Source organism: Aureobasidium namibiae (genome assembly GCF_000721765.1).
Source record: "Aureobasidium namibiae CBS 147.97 unplaced genomic scaffold scaffold_7, whole genome shotgun sequence".
In the NCBI taxonomy this organism is placed as follows: Eukaryota; Fungi; Ascomycota; class Dothideomycetes; order Dothideales; family Saccotheciaceae; genus Aureobasidium; species Aureobasidium namibiae.
The window spans coordinates 228987-248615 of record NW_013581202.1 but is presented as its reverse complement, the minus strand read 5'-3'; the positions used below and the strand labels follow the sequence as shown (position 1 = coordinate 248615).

At 51.7% G+C, this 19629-nt stretch overlaps 7 protein-coding genes across 7 annotated transcripts; 3 read left to right on the top strand and 4 right to left on the bottom strand.

The window, feature by feature from the left end:
- Positions 1-696: 696 nt before the first annotated feature.
- Positions 697-2262, top strand: M436DRAFT_63108 (uncharacterized protein; the record flags this gene model as incomplete). The annotated part of the gene is made up of 1 exon (XM_013572650.1): positions 697-2262. One exon carries the CDS (start codon positions 697-699, stop codon positions 2260-2262), a length of 1566 nt encoding a protein of 521 aa, XP_013428104.1.
- Positions 2263-2482: 220 nt separating this feature from the next.
- Positions 2483-4051, bottom strand: M436DRAFT_81171 (iron-regulated transporter; the record flags this gene model as incomplete). The annotated part of the gene is made up of 3 exons (XM_013572814.1): positions 2483-2764; positions 2820-3673; positions 3802-4051. 3 exons carry the CDS (start codon positions 4049-4051, stop codon positions 2483-2485), a joined length of 1386 nt encoding a protein of 461 aa, XP_013428268.1.
- Positions 4052-4463: 412 nt separating this feature from the next.
- Positions 4464-6147, top strand: M436DRAFT_15482 (uncharacterized protein; the record flags this gene model as incomplete). The annotated part of the gene is made up of 3 exons (XM_013572384.1): positions 4464-4798; positions 4849-5683; positions 5737-6147. Coding segments are annotated over 3 exons (1581 nt in total), but the record flags the coding sequence as incomplete, so codon positions are not given.
- A 2268-nt stretch (positions 6148-8415) lies between these two features.
- Positions 8416-10239, bottom strand: M436DRAFT_12560 (uncharacterized protein; the record flags this gene model as incomplete). Its single annotated transcript, XM_013572374.1, has 1 exon — positions 8416-10239. A coding segment is annotated over one exon (1824 nt), but the record flags the coding sequence as incomplete, so codon positions are not given.
- Positions 10240-11254: 1015 nt separating this feature from the next.
- On the bottom strand, positions 11255-13239 carry M436DRAFT_72146 (putative ABC transporter; the record flags this gene model as incomplete). The annotated part of the gene is made up of 3 exons (XM_013572729.1): positions 11255-12722; positions 12772-13000; positions 13056-13239. 3 exons carry the CDS (start codon positions 13237-13239, stop codon positions 11255-11257), a joined length of 1881 nt encoding a protein of 626 aa, XP_013428183.1.
- Positions 13240-14301: 1062 nt separating this feature from the next.
- Positions 14302-15891, top strand: M436DRAFT_81167 (uncharacterized protein; the record flags this gene model as incomplete). The annotated part of the gene is made up of 1 exon (XM_013572813.1): positions 14302-15891. The coding sequence occupies one exon, from the start codon at positions 14302-14304 to the stop codon at positions 15889-15891; it is 1590 nt and encodes a 529-aa protein (XP_013428267.1).
- A 1346-nt stretch (positions 15892-17237) lies between these two features.
- M436DRAFT_45601 (TPR-like protein) lies at positions 17238-19026 on the bottom strand (the record flags this gene model as incomplete). Its single annotated transcript, XM_013572609.1, has 4 exons — positions 17238-17549; positions 17617-17937; positions 17995-18761; positions 18819-19026. The coding sequence occupies 4 exons, from the start codon at positions 19024-19026 to the stop codon at positions 17238-17240; spliced, it is 1608 nt and encodes a 535-aa protein (XP_013428063.1).
- Between the last annotated feature and the right edge of the window lie 603 nt (positions 19027-19629).

Here is a 19629-nt window from a genome sequence, read left to right as displayed (position 1 = left end):
TATAAGCGCCACAATATCGGGAAAAGAAACATGCAAATCAACATGCCCGAATGTATATTGCAGATGGAATGAATGTCACGTGTCTGTGCTACCTTGAAAAAGGGATGAAAGAAACTCTCCAAGACAAGCTGTTCCACCTCGAAACACAAAAACATACCACAAATAGCCCTGTGGTGCTCGATAATCACAACCATTAATCAAACCTTGGTCGAAGGACTAGGACTTGGAAGGCAGCAGGAATTGGCAAGCCGCCATCAGAAACACAGAATCCAAGGGTATAAAGGGGAGTATCGCTTGCTTTGGACCTTTTTTTTTGTTCTCCTTGCAAGTTGCTTAGATCTGATTTCCGAGGCTTGGTTACCACTTTGAGCTGTATCACAGAACTTTTCCGACGTTAAAGTAGCTTTGAGGGAGCGAGGAGGCAGGCAGCGTTACCAGGTACCAGCAAGGCAGCGACATCAGGCACCCAACAGGGCATCTGCAAGGCGCCAACCGACCCAAGCAATTGTCACAAGACATCAGCAAAGGCAGCGACTGCTGAAAAAACAAGTTTAAAAACCCACAGGGAGCGACCACTCCTCCTTTATTTCCTCGACACCAGCACGCTTTCAAGTCGGTTTCCCCGGAGAGACTCACATTCTCCGTTAACCACTCGACGCAAAACATTCAAGATCACCCACGATCCTCGAAGCAACCATGCCTACCACCATAAAAGACATACCCAACGAAGTGCTCAAGGACATTCTGGTGAAAGTCCGCGAACAAGGCGGCTACGACGCACTGCGCATGGCTGTCCTAGTCTCTCACCTCTGGAACGACGCGGGCTCACCAGTGCTCTACGAGCACGTGGTCCTCGACAACGCCAACATCAAGGCCTTCCTCGACAGCACTTTCGACAAGTACATCAACATCTGGGCTCTGACTGACCACTTGCACAACCTTACGTGCTTCGGCCACGAACTTTGCGAACGAGCGGCGTCGAGCACGTTCGCGGAGGCCAAGGAGATGTACGCAAAGCCTTTGCTCTCTGAAGAGCAGTTGAGGGCTAAGCACAAGAGACGCATCCGCAATCGCAAGCGTACTTGGGATCACGTTCATTCCTTGACTCTGAATATCACACCCGAGGGTACTGGAAATCTCCGTTGGGAAGAGCGAACCAGACGCAACGGCGGTAAACTGACTCCGGTGGATGTTCAACTGATGAGATTGGCAGGCATGTCGCCTCGTCAATTCCCACTTCTTGAAACTTTCTCGCTCTTCACAGAAGAAAAGCATTTCGAAGACCTTACGGAGATGCAGAGAAAAGGGCCCGGTTTCTTGGACACTCGGGTCATCCTTGAGATTGTCCAATCGTTGCCAGAGTCTTGCGTCAACCTTCTACTCGACACCAACGCCCGCGATATTCATTTCGGCGCAACTTCTCCTCGTATGTGTCTGCTGCTTCGAGAGATGATGCCGAGACTGCGCCGTTTGTCGCTCAGAGTATCGTACGTCTGCGAGTCCATGATAGTAAAGTCGCAAGAGAGAGACGAAGAGACCGAGTACGTTCAAGCACCGCATTTGCGTAGTTTATCCATTTCCTTCGTAACCAGGGAGATCCCTCATTGGTTCGACTTGATGTACACTCGCAACGTCTGTAGAAGAACTCATCTCGACGCCACAACACAGCTTCCCAACGACGATCCTTTGAGCTCGACCGGCCAATCGGGAACGATTCGCTTCGCCGGAGCTCTCCAACAGGCGTACAGTCAGGGATGTTATCCTCAAGCCGAGAGCATCCAGATCATTTCGCCGCACAAGATCTATCGCCGTGGTAATCTGTGGTCAGAGAGAGTCAGTGATCAGATGATACTCATCAGAGACTGCATCAGCGACAAAACTCATGCACTTCGTTTCATACCATCCAACGAGTACTATAAGTATGATCAAGATCGCGCCATCATTGACCGTTCCGGCGACTTCGCGATGGGCGATCAACAGCTACTCAAAGTCTTTGTAGAAGCCGACGGATGGTATAAGACAGACAGGTACAGCGCCATACTGCCCATCGAGACACCCGAGGTCCACTTCGAAAAGAGCCCGTTAAGGACGCTGTCGCCGACAGAGCTTGAGTACTTCATCGAAAGTCTATCCAGGGAGCGTCATGAGATGTTGCAAAGTCTCCATGAAGATCTGACTGAAGGAAAGAGACACCCGGGAAGAGTCTTCGAGTTTGAGGGAGCCGCTTTTGCGTTCAAGGACTTCATTCCCGAGAATTTCTGACCTAGACCGGATGGGAGATAGTGAAAAGTGGGTCACAAAAGAGACAGTAGAAGTCAGATTGAAGGGAGACAGGTAAATGCCAAATGTCAAGGCGTACGAGACAGAAATGATGTGACGGCAGCAGTCAGCACCATGGGGAGTTGGCGAAATTAGCCAACGAATGATACAAAGATTCATCTCCCCTGTCGTTTCCAAATGCCGTGCCTGGATAAATTGTGCATCAATTCAACTCAACATTTTCGTCTTGAGCAACCTGCTGCCATGTAGGACGTTTTCGCTGCATACACTTTGAAGCGTGGAACAGATGACCTCTCTGCTGACGGACAAAGAAAGCATAAATCAAACCGGCTAGCACAACAGCTGCGGCGCTGACTGCAGCCGGGATCTTAAATTGATTGGGCCGAGCGAAGATAGCGGTCGAGGCAAAGGACAACAGTTCAAAGGTGTTTTGTACAGAAGCCTCCATGGCAGAGAAGGAGCCTCGCTGATCGGACTCCACAGCCTGATTTTTCACGTCAGTATGATGTTAGAAAACATCTCTGCTAAAACAAACAAACCTCTTGAACAATGACTTGAGCTGATAGATCAAAGCCCCAGAGTCCCACTCGACTAGCAATCGTGCCAGCAAGTAAACCCACAACAGCATATCGTTGCGGTACATCCACCCAGAGCATAAGCACTGCAAGCACGATCCACACAATCTGCCAGTTGAGAAACCATATTCCACATCTGATAGCCCCAATCTTGTGCATGGCCTTGGGGGCAAGCCAGGTTGACGAGAGTTCCAAAACAGTAGATATGGTGCGTAATAGACCGATGGATGTGGAGGTGAAACCGAGGGAGAGGAGGTATGTGACCATCTGGCCGCCGAAGGTTAGGACGGTGAGGTAGAGTAGGGATAGAGAGAATGAGGGAAGAAACGCTGGATGTTGTATGTATGAGATGCAACTGCGGAAGGTTTGATGGGTGCTGTTCGTCGATTGGGTGGCTGGCGAGGGTATGGGCCGGGATTGGAGGCCATCAACTTGGGAGTATACTCTTGCAATGGCATAGTATTCGACAAAGACTGAGCTGGCAGTCATGCCAAAGGTTACGAGGATGGCTATGCTAGTGGAGTATCCAGCGACCAAGGCAATACTAAAGGGAGCGACGAGTTTGCAGAACAGATCGATTCGACGCATCTGAGAATTGAGCTCTCGTAGGTCATCGGTATTGTTCTGAGATATGACGACGACCCAGTCACGTTCGACGGATATGGTGTTGAGGACGGATGAGAGCTTCTCGATGCATGCAAGCAGGGAAAGAAGTGCCAATGCAAGCTTTGCAGACCATGTTTCGAGAGAAGTATATCCAGAGTGCAGCAACAGCCAGAGAAAGATGCATGATGCTGCTGTCGCTGCCCTTTGTCCAACTGGAATTGGTCAATGGCATTGATCAAGATCAAGGAGAAGGAGTGACAAGTAAGATGGGATTTAAAAACAGATACAGAATGGTCAAGTGGACAAAAGAAGATGATAGTGACAAAGGTAGTCGACTTACTGATTGACAAACGAATCAGAAATATGCGTTCAGAACGGTCAATCAGATGACCGATTGCAGTCGAAAAGACGACGACAGAGGCGGAACGAGTCAAGGCATAGATGGAGGCAGGAAACAGGGTGCCAGGAAATATGGTAGAGATGAACAGGACGGCGCCAAATTCAAACAGGCGAGAGTTCCACGTTGAGAGGAAGTGCGAGATGTATAGCTTGTTGCGGACGGGATGGGAAGGATAGTCCGGGGGGGTCATGATGACGAATAGAACAACGAAGCATATCAGAAGACGATGTTAGTTACTGAGACGAGCATTGCAGATGACATGGGGAAGGGCAGTCTCGTATCAAAGAACCAAGACCGTGGACCAAAGCAAAAGTGGAACGATGGGAAAAAAAAGAGTAAAAAGGAAGAAATAAGGGAAGCCTCGGCGCCCGTCACTTTGGTGGATGGTGGGTAGTGGATGCAGCTTCACGTCGGTCGCGCGCTTGTTCGCAGAGGCATTCACTTTCTTTGCAACCCCCGAATTGCTTCACATCCCTGTCTCGACGACTTTTTATCCATTTCTGCTCTTCGCCTTCGTCAAGCCGTCTGGAAAACTCTGTCACCCATACACCAATCCTCTCCTCCACCCATCAAACCAAGGGCTTGGCCCCTGTGTAGAAAAGATGCCTGCCAGGAAGCGCGCCCGCAAGGAGGCCGAACCGGACAAGCCCATTGCCGCCGCAGAAAAGGCCAAACCACACAATGAGACCCTGGTCCGACTACGAAACATGTGGCAGTTTGCTGCTCTCATGCAGTACATGTACATCTTTGGCAAACCCGTCAAGATCGATCCAGACTTCGACATGGAGGCATGCGCCCAGCCCGACTCCATCACAGACCAACTACTGACTATATACCAGGATCTGGAGCACGAATGTCTGAGACCTGAAGCATCAGAAAAGCTGGCCGAGATTGCCCTTACCCTGCTCAAATTCGTCTCTTCACACAGAGGCCTGACGTGCGTTCACCCACCCACTATTCCAGGAACTCCCCACTAACCTACATCAGCTACGAAAACTATGACGAATACACACGCCGCCAGTATATAGCAAAAGCACCCCTGCGCAACCCCTACGGCACCGACGAGACCCCCAACAAGTTTGCCGAATTCGACGTCTTCACCAAAATTCGTGTCCTGCATCAACTATCCAACTGGACTCTCTGGAACGCAGAGCGCATGCGTGGCTTGATGGAAGAAAAGGACAATGAGCAGACTCAATGGCGCATCGAAGAGCTTGGCTGGGACTCTCAGGACCGCTCCTACTTCGTCCTGGACGACGACCGCCTATACCGCCGTACCGAAGCGCCCTTACCACCCGCTCCCACGCCCAAACCGAAAGCAAAGGCCAAAGCACGCAAGTCTCGTGGCTCACGTGCCAGCAAACGCATCAAGCTGGACACTTCTGCCCAAGAGAGTGAAGCCGAAGGAGATGAGCACGAGAACACCGAGGTCGACGTAAAGAATGACGAGGAACCCGAAGACGACGGATTCGGTGGCATGAAATGGGAGTGCATTGCTGTCACGCACGACGACTACACCATCTTCCTGGAATCTCTCCGCAAGAGTCGCGATCCAAACGAGAAGGCGCTGGTCAAGCGTATCAATGAGCAGATCATGCCCATCCTTGAAAAGCGCGTCGAAGCACAACGCCAAAAGGTGTTGAAAAAGCAAAGAGAATTGGAGAACCTGCAGAAAATGGCCACAGCAAAGAGATCTAGCAGACTTGCTGGCAAGGCAGAGCAGCGCAAGGCCGAAGAGGACGCAATAGAAGCAGAGAGGAGAAGACAAGCAGAGCTTGATATGGCTCGCAAGGAGCAGCAGAAACAGACCAAGATGGAACATGTGAGTCGCGTAGCTAATGACGCAACCAGCACAAGGAGACTAACCAGACGCAGGCCCGTGAATCACGCATGCTTACCAGAGAACAGAGACTCAAAGAGCGCGAGGTCAAGCGCATCCTGCACGAGGAAGAGCTTCGCAAGCTTGAGGAAAACCAAAAGAGCTTGGAAAATGGCGGTGAGATCGAGGGTCGTCTGTCTGAGCGTCACCTCAAGGCCGAGATGGATAGGAGACAGAAAGAGCTGGACGCGCTAGCCGAAGAGGAGGACGAGTGGATCTTTGACTGTGCGGTCTGCGGCCAGCACGGCCAGAACTTTGACGACGGCACTCATTCAATTGCTTGCGAAAAGTGCAACATCTGGCAACACTCGAAATGTCATGGCATTGACGAGAAGGACGCCGAGAAGGACGATTTCCACTTCATCTGCTCCGACTGCAGCAAGCCCAAGCTGCCTCCGTTGCACCTGCACTTCCCAGGTCAGAAGGATGCACCTGCCACTACACAAGACGCTTCTCGTGGTCGCACGCTCGAAGCTGCTGTTGAGACAACGTCGACTCCTCGTTCAGCAGCTCGACGCTACAACCTGCTTGACGGCCCTTCGCTATCACCATCAGGTCAAAGCCCTGGCCCGCCAGGCTACCATCGTCCTGCTGGCGGCGCTACACCAGTTGGCATCCCCCAGCAAGCTTGGAACGGCACCACTCTACCACCTCCTGCTCGCCCAGCCTCCAACCAGGGCAGCTCTCCTCCACCACCCACGCGAAAGTCCAACGACAACGACCTCTCCGCATTACACGCCCAAGCCCATGCCGGCGCCGTATCAGCACACTCTATCCACCCTCCAGTCTTGCAACCTAGTGGTCTGCAGATGGGCCCGCCCTCACCCACCAAAGGCTCTCGACCCTCATCATCGCACGGACTCCCAGAACAGCGCACCAACGGCTCCGCAACACCACACCACCATCACCCATCAAGGAACAGTCCTTCACCCTCCAGCCAACGCTTGTTCCAAAGTCCGAACACATCATTCCCACCTCCCGCCCAGCTGCAACAACAACAGCGTGCAGCCGCCCACTCGCCAACAAAACAACCCAGTTCCTCGCCCTCGCATCCCCAGTCCTTCAATACTCCCGCTGCAAACGCAACTCCCTATACCTACCAAAGCACCTCCCACGTCACTCCTGCCTCAGCAGCTGCACAAAGCATACTCCGCGCAGGCCCACACATGCAAAGCTCACCCTTGCCACCTCTGCCTTCTGGCTCCACTCCTCTTATCCCTACTAAACACGATACACCACGACCTCGCTCCAGGGACAGCATTGCCGAGACGCCAGTGGTACCGCCGATTACAGCGCTGAGCCCCAGTCCTGCTATCTTCATGCGTGCCACGCCCGCTGCGCCGCCGGAAGGCGTCGAAGGCGTAGAGACGGAGTTGGGAGTGGGCAGTGTGCCGGTCAAGAAGATGCCGCCCTCCGCTAGTCAGGAGTCTGATGGGGATTTTAGTATGGCTGATATGTGAGAAGCTGCTTATGGTTCCAAAGGAAATAAGACTTTGGGATCGGAATGGCAGAAGGGAGGGAAAACATTATCATTTTGCAGACGGTTTTTGTTGGGATTAGATCAGAGGCAAGCGAGCATTCAGATAGATACCTATACCAAGACATGCAAAGACATGCAACACAGAGAATTCTTTCCTTCCGTAACGTGATTGAATGAATGATGATTGCCAATGGAAAAAAAATGACTAGAATGAGATGAGAAGTATATTTCATAGTGTTTCGTTACAGTCGTCTCAAATAACCAGTCCCGAGTAGAGTTTCAATGATGCCTGAAAACTCCTTTCGTGTATTCCCCCCAACCAGTCATTCATTTCCTATTCATACAATTTCCTCCATTCTACCCAAGTACAATATAAACGCTCTTCTTCCTCTTATTGAAGAAGATTACTCTCCACCGAAAACTCCCCACCCGTATCCCCAAACTCTCCCATCACCTGCCCCCACTCAGCATCACTGAGCTGGAATAACTGACTCTCATCCACAGCACCCAGTTCCAACACCGTCGTCGTCGCGTTCCCCATCTTTGTGAAATTCATAAACTCACTCGCCGAGAATTCGTTGGCTGAAAAATCAGACATTTGAGGAAGCAAAGACGACATTGGTGTTTCTTGCAAGTTTTGCTGTGGTTGTTGGTATTGCTGTTGTTGATATTGTTGTTGTGGTAGCCGCTGCTGTTGGGAGAGTTGTGTGGTATACATCATTTCGGATGATTGTTGTTGTCCTTGTTGTAGAGTTTGCCAGTTGTTGTTTGATTGTCTGAAGATGAGCGTAGAGTGATTTGCAGGTCCTGTGGATGAGGAAGATGAATCAGAGGGAGAGACGCCGTTGTTACATATTTCCATCACATCTGCATCACTAGATCCAAGAGTTTGGGGCGAGGTATGTGCTGTAGAGTTGTTGTCTGACGAGATGCTCATTTTGACGGGGAAGATACCCTTAAAATTGCCTTGGTGGGGTTGAGCCATGACTGCTGCAATCTCTGGAGGGAAAGTGCCGCCAGATGGGTGGTTGCCTCCTCGTTTTGGTTTCGGGTTCAAGTGTACGGCTAATCCGCTATCGCCGAAAGTAGGAATATGGGTATTCCCTGCCTCGTCCTTGTTGCTTTCAGCGTAGGGACATTGCATGGATTCTGCGGCTTGGGCCTGAGCCGCTCGGGCGGCGCGAACACGTAAGCTGCGTAATTCATCAAGGCCGGCTACTTCAAGATCGACATCTAGTTGTGCGATGAAGGATTCGGCGAGAGGATTGGTCTTCTTCATGGCTTGAAGGGCGGATAGAAGGAAGTGCAATGAGCCGCGAGCTGTGTCGTCACGAGGTCGTGACTTGAGATACTGCACAAAGACTCTGGCAGCGACGTACAGAGAGAAAGCCATGAACGGGTTAGCTTGAGCCATGTCAATGTGGCTAGACATCTTCATCAAGCTTGAGATCTCAGCAGCTGCCGTCAAGCAGCGCATCTTGGATTCTGTTGCAAGTTTGGCTGGCAATTGGTGCTTCTCTACCTTGAAGATAGCAGCTTGGTGAAGGCATATTACGGAAGTGTGGACGCACATGTTCATGAAGACGACCTTGGGATCAGAAACGGACAATGGCAGTCGTAGTGACTCGGGAAGTCCGAGTAACAGAGAGAGGATTATGCCATCCATCTGTCTATGACGCTTCCAGAAGATGCCATTGATATCGCCGTCATTCTGGTCGTCAGTATTTCGGTGCAGATGCAACAAGTTACGACCGAATAGAGCAGAGATGACGCCGACCGATCCCAAGGATGACAGACCTTCAGCACCGCCCGGCGTAAGAGCTTCCTTCAGGGATACACTAGGCTCGGGTGTGCCAGAGTCATAGGCCTCGTCTGAGGCAGGTAGATCTGTGTAAATGTCGGTTTCGTCAATGGTCATGGGCCAACCAGTACCAATGCTTGCATATCGATCGCCGGCAAAGGTCATCCAGAACAAACGCCTGCGCTCCTCCTTTTCGATCCAGTCCTTTGGTGGAGGCAAGCATTGTTTGACGTCGATGTTGGGGCCGTCAACGCGGTGCAGACCCATCATGAGGGCCAAGCGGGCGGTCCTTCCAGTACTGAGCCATGCTCGGGGGAAGTACATCATCTTGAACTCGAAAGCTGCTATACATTGCCAAGCCTGAACTGTGGCTATGTTGATCATCTTCTCGCCGACGCCAGACATCTCATCACGCTCGAGATAGTGACGAGCACGGCGATACAAGGTATCAACCATGTCTTCGTACTTTGGGTGAGAGCTGGCACCCAGGGTCCAGACAGCATACTGAAGAGACAGACGGGGGCGGAGAGCCGGCGACGTGTGTTGCATGGCCATGAGGAAGCGAGGTCGATGTAAGATGGGAGCCGAGGGGTGAACACGCTCAAAGTAGAAGGCGGTCAGCTCGGCACAGACTTCTGGAGGAGGCAGAGGTTCGTCCATGCCGGTCGCAAGCAGCGAGAAGTTTGGCACCCAAGAGGGGGATTTGATGTCACCCTGCCAGAAGGCGGGTTGCTCGGTATCGTATGATGCATCCATCGAGTGCAGACGTGTGTTGGGCATCGAGTTGGTGGTTGGAGGCGGCGATTGGCCTACATGCATCTCCTGCAACAGGCGTCCTTGACTGGGGTCGATACCGCCAAAGTCAGGCAGGTCGTCTCCGGTCATTATAGTCTCGTCGACGGCATTCAGAGGCATCTCGACGCCAGCATGGTTGTGGAGCAGTGTTTCGACTTGGGCCAGACGGGCCTCGAGCTCTTTGACGTAGCCCCTTTTGGGACCCGACTTCTTGCGCACCTCATCGTAGGCGCAGTTGTGGGAGAGGCGTGTACATGTCGCGCAGGAGGGTTTCGCTCCGTCGCATCGGAGCTTGCGTTTGCGACACAGCACGCATGCTACACGCTTGGATTTGGGTTGTTGGGCTTGGTTGGGCTGGTCGGGCAGTTGCTGGCTCAGGTCATTGAAGTAGCCGTCGGACACGGCTTCGTCTGGTGACGGCATTGTTGCTTTCGTTGGAAGGTGCCAGCCTCAGGTTGGTGCGAGTCGTTGCTTCCTCAGGACAAAGACCAAGTCTTCAGGAGATGGGGACAAAGCGCCTGCATCCAACGACCATGGTAGATACGATGAGGCAGCTAGGCAGCACCCAATTCGTCTTTACCCAGCTCCTTCAGTGCACCGTTGCTATTGGTTGGTTGATACCGCCCGAAGAATCCTACAATCCTTGACCTGCAACCCTCTCCCGCCGTGGCTTTTCTCCCCTCTTGGCTGACAGTCTCTGATCATGTAATCAAACCTTCTTTGACTTTCTGGAACAAGAGAGCCCTGTCAAGTTACTCTCTGCTCTATCTGTAGCCACCTCGTGGCCTATGTCGCTTGTGCTGGGCAGAGAAGCCTCAACAATTTTGTGTGTCGCAAGATGAGCAAAAGCCGTCTTCGTCTTCGCCTTCCTCAAGCAATTCCAGCTCACCACCCTCGACGTATGCATTTGCCCATCAAGGTTTGGCCATAATTGTATACCTGCAATAGAGTATCTTGCCCTGTCTGCACAGACAGTTGATTCTCGCCGGTGATCGACCACAGCCCCTCCGAATCAGTGCTTGAGCCTTAAGATAAGCCACACTTTTGACAACGTCCACTCCAAAAACCCACAAGGGGCTCAATCATGATGTGTTGTAATCAACTCTGTCCATCTATTGGTCTCGGCTGGCACTTCTCTCAAGAGGGCACCAATCCTGAGTCGGTACAAAATGCAGCATCAATCAAAAGCCTGACTCGGAGACCCGGAGTAATACCATCAATCAAAACCCGGGGTTCCTCACTATGCAAGCACCCAAAGAACGCCGGAGTCGTCTCATGAATATTGTTCTTCTGTCATTGCTTGGTGATAGGCTATGGAGTTCTGTGGAGACGGCCTCGGGTCCCTAACCATGCATCGATGTCTATATTCTCCGATCTTCCTGCACGCGAACACAAAGTACTGTCGTGTTTGTCCCTGAACCCACACAGACCGATTCTACTATCTGAAGCGCAAGGCCAGGTATCCAAGCAGACGATAGACAGCAATGATGCCAATCATGATACCCACGGTCTTTCCCAACTGACCAGTGGGATAGTCGTAGTACTGCAGCACAGCCCTGCCATCGATCTCGCACTGACCTGAGATTTCGCTCTCGTAGGCGCACGAACATCCAGTGACAACATCGCCAGCACAGCGATAAGTGCGGCCATCGAACTCGTTGACCATCATACCGCGAAACACATAGGCCTGATAGTCAATGTAGTGGAACACGTAACGCCAAAAGACATTCAGACTTCCTGTAGGGACGAGAAATCCTCCAACTGACATCCAGAGGCCATTGGCGAAAGCCACGAGGGCAAGAGCGATGATGAAGTTGGGGAAGAGAGATGAGACGAGGACAACGAGGCTCTCTGCCGCAACCAGGTCCAAGAAAAGCCACATGACGTGCACGAAGAATGCAGTGGCATCAGGACGGAAGTTGATTAGCCAGTAGGTAACACTCGCGAACAAGATGGATATGAGGAAGAGGAAGGGTAGGCCGATGAGGAAGTTGGACACTACGAATGACAACGGTCCGTAAAGGCCGTTGGCACGTTCCTTGATGAAGATGGCTCGGTCCTCGAGGAAGGCAGGCACATAGGCGACAGCCATGAAGCTCAAAAAGGCACTTCCGAAGAATAGTGCATTGACGAAAGACTGGATATCCTTCTGCACTGTGCTTAGACGGAGCCACACGGTACCCATCATGATCGCGAGGCCCATGTACATAGCGACACGAATCCAGTAAGTGACAATGTCTCGGTAGGACTTGAGAAACAGACGGTGCAGCAGGGTGAGAGGTATGCCTAAATCATGGGCCAAACCGGGTCCCTGAGAGCCTGCAAAGAACTCGTTTTTGTCGAGCTCAATAGTCGCGTCATGGTCCTCTGTGTCGTGCGCCTTCCATGCGGACTGGATAGTAAGGAGGCGTTGGGAGGCACCCTTTTCCTCGTTGTCATCCAATTCGAAGTCGGTGTTTGTCAGGTCGAGGATATGCTCCGAAGGATTCATGAGAGGTGGCACAGGCAGGCCGAGGCTGGAGAAGTAGGACGAAACCTTCGATACGCTGCCGAAATAGCATGTCTGACCTTGAGATAAGAGCAGCAGCTTGTCGAAGAGTTGGAAGGTGGAGGCTGACGGTTGGTGGATGCTAGCTACAACGACGAGCTTGTGTTTCTGAGCATACTTTTTCAGCAAGGACACGACTTCTAAGCTAGCCACAGAGTCGAGTCCGCTGGTGGGTTCGTCCAGGAAGAGGATGCTTGGTGCGGTTATCAATTGGCTTGCGACGCTGACACGTCTCTTCTGGCCTCCAGATATGCCCTTGCGTATAGGTGTGCCGATCAGGGTGTCAGCTTGCTTCTTGAGACCGAAGCTATCGATCAGGGTCTGGACTCTGTTGTTCTTTTCGTTCCTGAGAACAGACCTTGATATGTCAGCAATGTGTATTAGCAACGAAGGTATGTTGAGCGTACTTGGGGAGAGCAATACGAGCTGCAAAGTCAAGAGTCTCGCGCACGGTCAGAGAACCCACGAGCGTGTCCTGTTGTTCAACGAAAGACGTAAGCTTCTTGTAGTCTGGACTTGATACGCGAGTGTTGTCGACGAGCACGGTGCCTTTGGTAGCTGGGACACGGCCTGCAAGTATATTAAGGAGAGTCGTCTTTCCGCTGCCAGAAGGACCCATGAGAGCCAGAACCTCACCTTAATATGATGTCAACCATGCTCTCATTCATAGCAGAGATAGCTAGGTACTTACCAGCCTTCATGTGGCCGCTGACATTGCTGATCAAGTCCTTGGGCTTCTGGGTGGAGCGGTCCTCCACGGTCAAGGTGATATTTGACCATGACAAAGAGTGGACAACATCGTTGAACATGTAAGATTCATGGCTGTTCTGTCTCTCGGTGTCCGAAGACAGATTGGCAGACATTCGGTTGTGCATGATTGGCAGATATGAGAGTAGACGAAAGTGGAGGAAGAGAAACAGAAGAAGCAAACAAGTCTTTTCAAGCAAAAGCAATGGCCGGGTTGACGGTATACGAACACCCCCCTGGCAAAAACTAGCTTCTTCTGCTCGCCGACTCGTCGGGGACTCCCAGGATTCGGGGCTGCTACTTCTTACCATAGACATTACAGTCGTCGCCGATTGGCTCTAGACTCTCCACTGTAGTGTACTTAGTTCTACATCGCTTGGTTGATTGCATTGCTCCATCTCAAAAGTCTTTGTGCCACCGATTGATGGAAATTGAGCGTCAGGTAGGCAACAAACGCGCTGGCAAGTCGACCGACGGGTTCTTGCTCTACTGTACGCCCTGTCAAGTGTCAAAGCGTACGACCAAGGCCACAATGCAAGACAGAGCCAAGCAGCTACCCGCAAAATTGATACATCAAGTTGTTTCTGCGGTTGAACAGTATTGGCGAAGTAGAGTAATTATTGGGAACTTGAAGTTGATACTGGATATAACTAGCGAAATGATTGTCCGGAGTGGCCATATGTCATGGCGCTCCAGATGCGATGGATAATCTGGAGCAGTCGTGATCGCCGAAGTTGCTGACGCGACAAACTACTTGGATAGAGCAGCATGTGTCGAAGCAGATGGATCGAGGGGGGCACGATTGGACAGTAAGACACGCGGCTGCATGCTGGAAGTACTTGGTTGCATCAGCCGTCGACTTGACACCAGGATGTAGGCCCACGATGCGTGTGTTTCGCGTCTACTGCGCGCCCGTCAGATGGTATCCAGATCCGTCTACCTGGCCAAAGCTGTCAGGAAAGGGCTCAGCTGAGCACTTTGCAACATGACAATTAGCTGGTCTATACGTTCGAGGCGACATATGGTCGACAAGGGTCGAGAATCGAGAGTGGTTCACGTAGAGCGTTGAAATAGCGGGCCGAGGTCAAAGCGCAAGCTGTCTCCGCAGGAGCGGGTGCTTTGCTAAGTCAGGTGAACATGACCATCCTGTCGCTCTCTCCTTCCATTCCAACGCTGGTATGCATATCGAAATGAACACATCCTTCTCATTACCACCTACTCGTCGGACGAATCAAGCCTGTGATGCTTGCAAACTCAGAAAGGTCAAATGTAACGGCCAAGAGAAATGCCAGCAATGCAGTCATCTTAACCTCCGCTGCGTCTATTCGGCGCCCAAACCCAGAACAAAAACACTCAAACGCGGCAAGCTCATCGCACAGTACAAGGAGACCACAAATGGACGCGCCGAAACCTCGGATTCAAGTCCTGCTCAACCGTCACCTTCCTTGATCAACCATGATGCTTCTTTCTTTACTAGTTTCTTGGACGATTATGACCTTTCTGTCTACCCAGTCAATCCCATCATGACCGTCGATGATGTACTTGCTTCAATAAGAGAGATGGATCAGAGCGCAGAAGCCAAAACTTTTGTATATGCTTATACAGCCATCACCATCGCCTTGACCAACAAAAGCCCGGATGACTCCACAGACTCCCAGTCGCAAGTGAGATACTGGCTCGAAGAACTCATCAAAGCCAGAGCAGCTATTGCCTTCGACGAGAAAATGTCCGTTCGGAGGGTTATGATCAGCCAGTTCGCTCACATTTCTTTGATGTGCCTCGCCAACATGGACATGTCATTCTACTACGTTCGCGAATCCATCACCATGATTCAAATGCTACGCATCGGCCATCCAGAAGTCATGGAGAAGCTCAATTCGAGCGAGCGTGCTCGCAGACAGAGATTATACTGGGAGGTCTTTATTCACGAAAGATATCTGGCCATCTCAAATTACCGGCCGGTAGTGTTGCCACCTCTGCACGACCTTCCAGAATTCGATCCGTCAATCCCTCCAGGTGTACACGAAGGCTTTTTGCAGATCATCCGTCTCTTCCGCCTCATCGATGATGACTTCCTCGCCAACTGGTTCGGCACCACAACCGTGACGCGAGAATGGATTGACAGCAAACACAAAGAGATTGATGAGGAGCCGGTCGGAAACGAAGCTCATGCCGGTGTGACACCTCTAACAGACATGCAACAAGCAGATTTGATCGTAACAAAACATTGGCTGCGAATGTTGGTGTGGCAGATGGCCATGTCAAAATGCTTGCTGAGCTCTGTTTCATCAAAAGAATCTCTATCTCTGTCTTTCCCAGTCCGCTTGTCAACACAACTACGAGCACTCATGACGAGATTTTCCCGTCAAGCCATCGCAATCCATGGCTCAGGCATCCAACAAAAGTTATTCGAGCTGACCGATACTATCGCCAATGTCATTATTACTGTTCCGGCGACTACAGTTCAGGAAACCGCTGGTCGAGTCGACGATTTCACCTTTTTGATCGGCTTTTTGTTTTCGCTGCCAACCTTCGACCCGGTCCAGAGGGACATTCTCCAAAACAAGCTGGAACAGCTACAGTCGCTCTTTCCGTACTCAGCTAGCGAGGCCGGTGCATCTCCAGCAGCCAGCGATGTTACAAGTGTCAGAACACCACATCACGATCTTCCCTCGCCCCCATCGCGTGTCGTTTGGCACGAGATGGCGAAGAAGCTTTCGATGGCTCAGCCTCACGAAGCTCCTCGTTCGGATCCCACACGTCTTATCGAAGGTGTTTGAGAACAATCATATTCCAAAGCAGAATATTCAAACATGCGCAGACTACCAATATGGCACATTCTCAAGCGATACCAAAGGGCCGTGGTCGTCGAGGACTCTGGAAGACTATATTCTAGCAGGACACTCGAAGACTCTTGGTTGATCTGTGATACAAAAGGGAAGCTTCGCTACGCCAGCGCTGAGGCCTTCGTTTGGCACGACAATACAATGCTACACGAATCCACCTGCGAAGCGCTTTGTGGGCGTGTTGGCTGCACGTATTGCTCTCTCCGCCTCCTTCGCGACAACTCATCGACAATCATATTGCTCAGGGCATTTTCGACGCGGTGCATGCTTTCCAGCTCTCTAGGCATCGCTCGACGCTTGCTCATGCAGGGCTCAGTCAAAAGAGAGTGCTTGCGCTCCATCGAGATTACTTCTCGCATGACGAGAACACTCACACGACTGAATCTCTAGAATATTCATCATCCGCAAGATCAGAGAACAGGCCAGAATAGAAGGGGTAGCAGCAGACTGAGAGAAAATGTCCACTTGATCTTGACACGGCAACATTCGTCTCATTCGTAATTGCTGTCGGGATCTCGTGTTTCGTACTGGTCGTTTGCAGGATCAAAAGAGGTACCCGTGCATGTGTAAATGGATGTGTGTTGATAACATGTCAAACTTGAGGTTCTTTCCTATCACACACTTCTTATGCTTGGAAAACTTGGGTTTACTTAGTTGTCATGGAAGGGTGAGACTCAGAACACCCAACACAACATGAGGTGGAAAAGCTATTCACCCTTTCCATCAACGTCAATGTAGAGAGAGTAGTGCAAGCCAATCGAGGGGGCCAATATAATCATATACTGCTTTACCAAGCGGACAGGCTTTACTTTACATCCTAGCATCTTTCACACAAGCTGAGGTTTTGTCTGCAATTTCAGATATACGTGTTTGATGAAGCAAAAGTGTATAACTGTGCACGTTATCTCCTTGATCTGTTTTTGGAACAAAACGTTCTTGTTGCGTATATTGCAAAAGCGAGATTTTCCAGAACAGTCTAATTTCCACATAGGTGAGCTTTTTGCGAAAAGAGAAAGCAAACAAAAACTCCAACTTCCATAACATGCAACAAAAAAAAACGAGTATCTGGATTCCTTCGCTCGCTCCGTCATGCTGGAAACATATGAACAAAAGGGGTGGTGATGGAACAGACCGCAAACAGATGGGAAGAAAGGATGGTCAACATGTCAACTCGGGACTTCCGACACTCGACTTTTTCCCTCCCAGCCATCCAAGAAATCCTAGTTTTTTTCGCGTCCAGAAAGTCGTCAAAGCCTCCAATAATCCAATCAGACATCCTCTCATCCAAAGTGGAACCCACCGGGGAAGCCTCCACCGCCACCTCTACGGCCACCGCCGCCACCCATACCGCCGCCGCCAAAGCCGCCACCTCCGCCCATCTGGCCTCCAAACATTTGGAACAGCACTTCAGGATCAATCTGCGAACCCATGCCGCCTCCCATGCCGCCGAAACCGCCGCCGCCGAATTGCTCATGGGGGTCGATGAGGTCTTCGCCGCTGTCGTAGCTAGCGCGTTTTTGAGAGTCGGAAAGGGTCTCGTAGGCTTCACCGATGTCTTTGAAGCGGTCGGCTGCTGCTTCGTCGCCTTGGTTCTGTTTTTTTTTGATATTGTCAGCGATTGACACGGCGGCTATGGGGGTTAGTAGGGGCAAAACAAACCTTGTCAGGATGATGGATGATAGCCAATTTCCTGTACGCCTTTTTGATCTGATTGTCATCTGCATCCTTCTCCACCCCCAGAATCTTGTAGTAATCCTTGCGCTTGCTCTTCTTGAGCTCGAGCTCGGCGTTACGGATTTCCTTTGCGATACCGGGTTCTTCGGGGTTGCTCTCGGCAATGGACTTGAGTTCCTTGACTGCTTCTTCCCAGTCGCCGGACTCGCCGAGGGCTTTGGCCTTTGTCTTGCGGGCTTTGGTGTAGCTGGGGTCGAGCTTCAGTGCGCGTTCGCAGTCCTCGATTGCTTTTTGCCATTCCTTGAGCTGCAGAAGTTGTCAGAGTCAGAACTTTTCGGTATCGTCGGTTCGAAAAAAACATACTTTGGTGTAGCAAAGCGCGCGGTTTTGCAGAATCTTGGAGTTTGTGCCACGGTTTTGGGGGTCGATTTCGAGGGCAGAGGTGTAGGTGTCGACAGCTTGTTGGTACTTTCCAGACTTGAAGTAGCCGTTTCCTTCTTCCTTTGTGCGATCGAGTTTCTGCACCATACGCAAATACTTGACGGCATCCTTGAAGTCGGGGTCGCAGCTGATGGCTTGTCTGAAGTGTTGCAGCGCCTTGTCGTTCTCACCCTGTGCGTACAGAGCGCGTCCTCTGAGTACGAGAGCCTCGGGGTCGGCGCTGTTGTTGCGCAACAGCGACATGGCAATGTTTTGTGCGTCTCCCAGGGCGTTTACATTTCCCATCTTCAAGTATGCCTCACCCCTGAGCAGAGCCCACTTTCGTGGTCTTGTGACGGTGGACCCAAGACCCTTCTCCGCTTGGTCAAGAGCGAAAATGGCCATGGAACCAGAGGTAGATTCGCGGATCTGTTCTTCGGCCTCGGTAAGGTGCTTGTTCATTGTGACTGCAGGTTGGCGGTCTTTTTGCGACGCGGCAGGGGTGATACGGTCGTAGGTCTCGAGGGCTTCTCTAGGACGTCCCAGAGATGTGTAGACACGGGCCATTCTGTGCAAGATTTTGGCATTGTCCGGGTCCAGCTCATCGGCCTCTTTGCAGTCATCCAAAGCCTGGACGTACTTTCCAGCGGACATGTAAGCGGCGGCGCGGTTGGATCTATATGTCGAAGACTTGGGATCGGCCTCGACGGCTGAGAAGGGCAACGTGTCAGCATACGCGCGACCGGGCAGACATGGAGAGGATCAACCTTTTGTGTATTCTGCAATGGCCTTTGTGTAGTCTCCAGCCTTGAAGTACTTGTTTCCGGCAGCCTTGAAGGCCTCAGCATCCTCGGTGCTTAGTGGCGGAGGGGTGGTGGGAGTCTTGTGCGGTGGAGGAGCGGGAGCAGCATCACCATTCTGGGTGGGCTTGTCGGCGGTGCTATTGCCATTGGCCTGTTGCTTTTCCTGATCCATCCTAGCGGAGAGTCTCGAGAGGCGGGCGCGCTCTTCGGGAGATAGATTGAGCGGGTGGGTGTCGGGGTCGTGTGCTCTGTCCTTCTTTGAGCGCGACAGTGACGACTTTTTGTCGGCTTTGGCACTCGGTTTTTTCTCCGGAGAGCGGGACAGCGGGCGGCTGCTTGGAGTACGGGAGGTTGGGGGGCGCTGAGAGGCCGAGGACGGGCGTGGGTCGGGAGTGTCTCTGGCCGAGGGTTGGGCGTGGTCGGGAGCGGTAGTAGAGGCTCTCGGCGTAGAGGACGACAGCGAGGGCGACGGGGTGGTTCTGCCAAAGACTTTTGGGAACATCTGGTAAGCGCTGCCGTCTAGCGGGCGACAAATGACTCTTGTCAAACGCTCTCCCGAAACCTTAGTTTTTTGCCCACATACAAGTCGCCGTCTCCGCCAGCCGCGCCTTTCTGGAAGCTTCGATCCACACACACTGCACCAATATCCACTCCAGCACCCATACCGCCACCTTCACTTGTATCCATCACAATCACTGCAAAACTTCTTTGCCAAGCAGTTGATATTACAGACACCCTGTGTCTTATGCATTTTGTAAATCAGGAATTACATCAG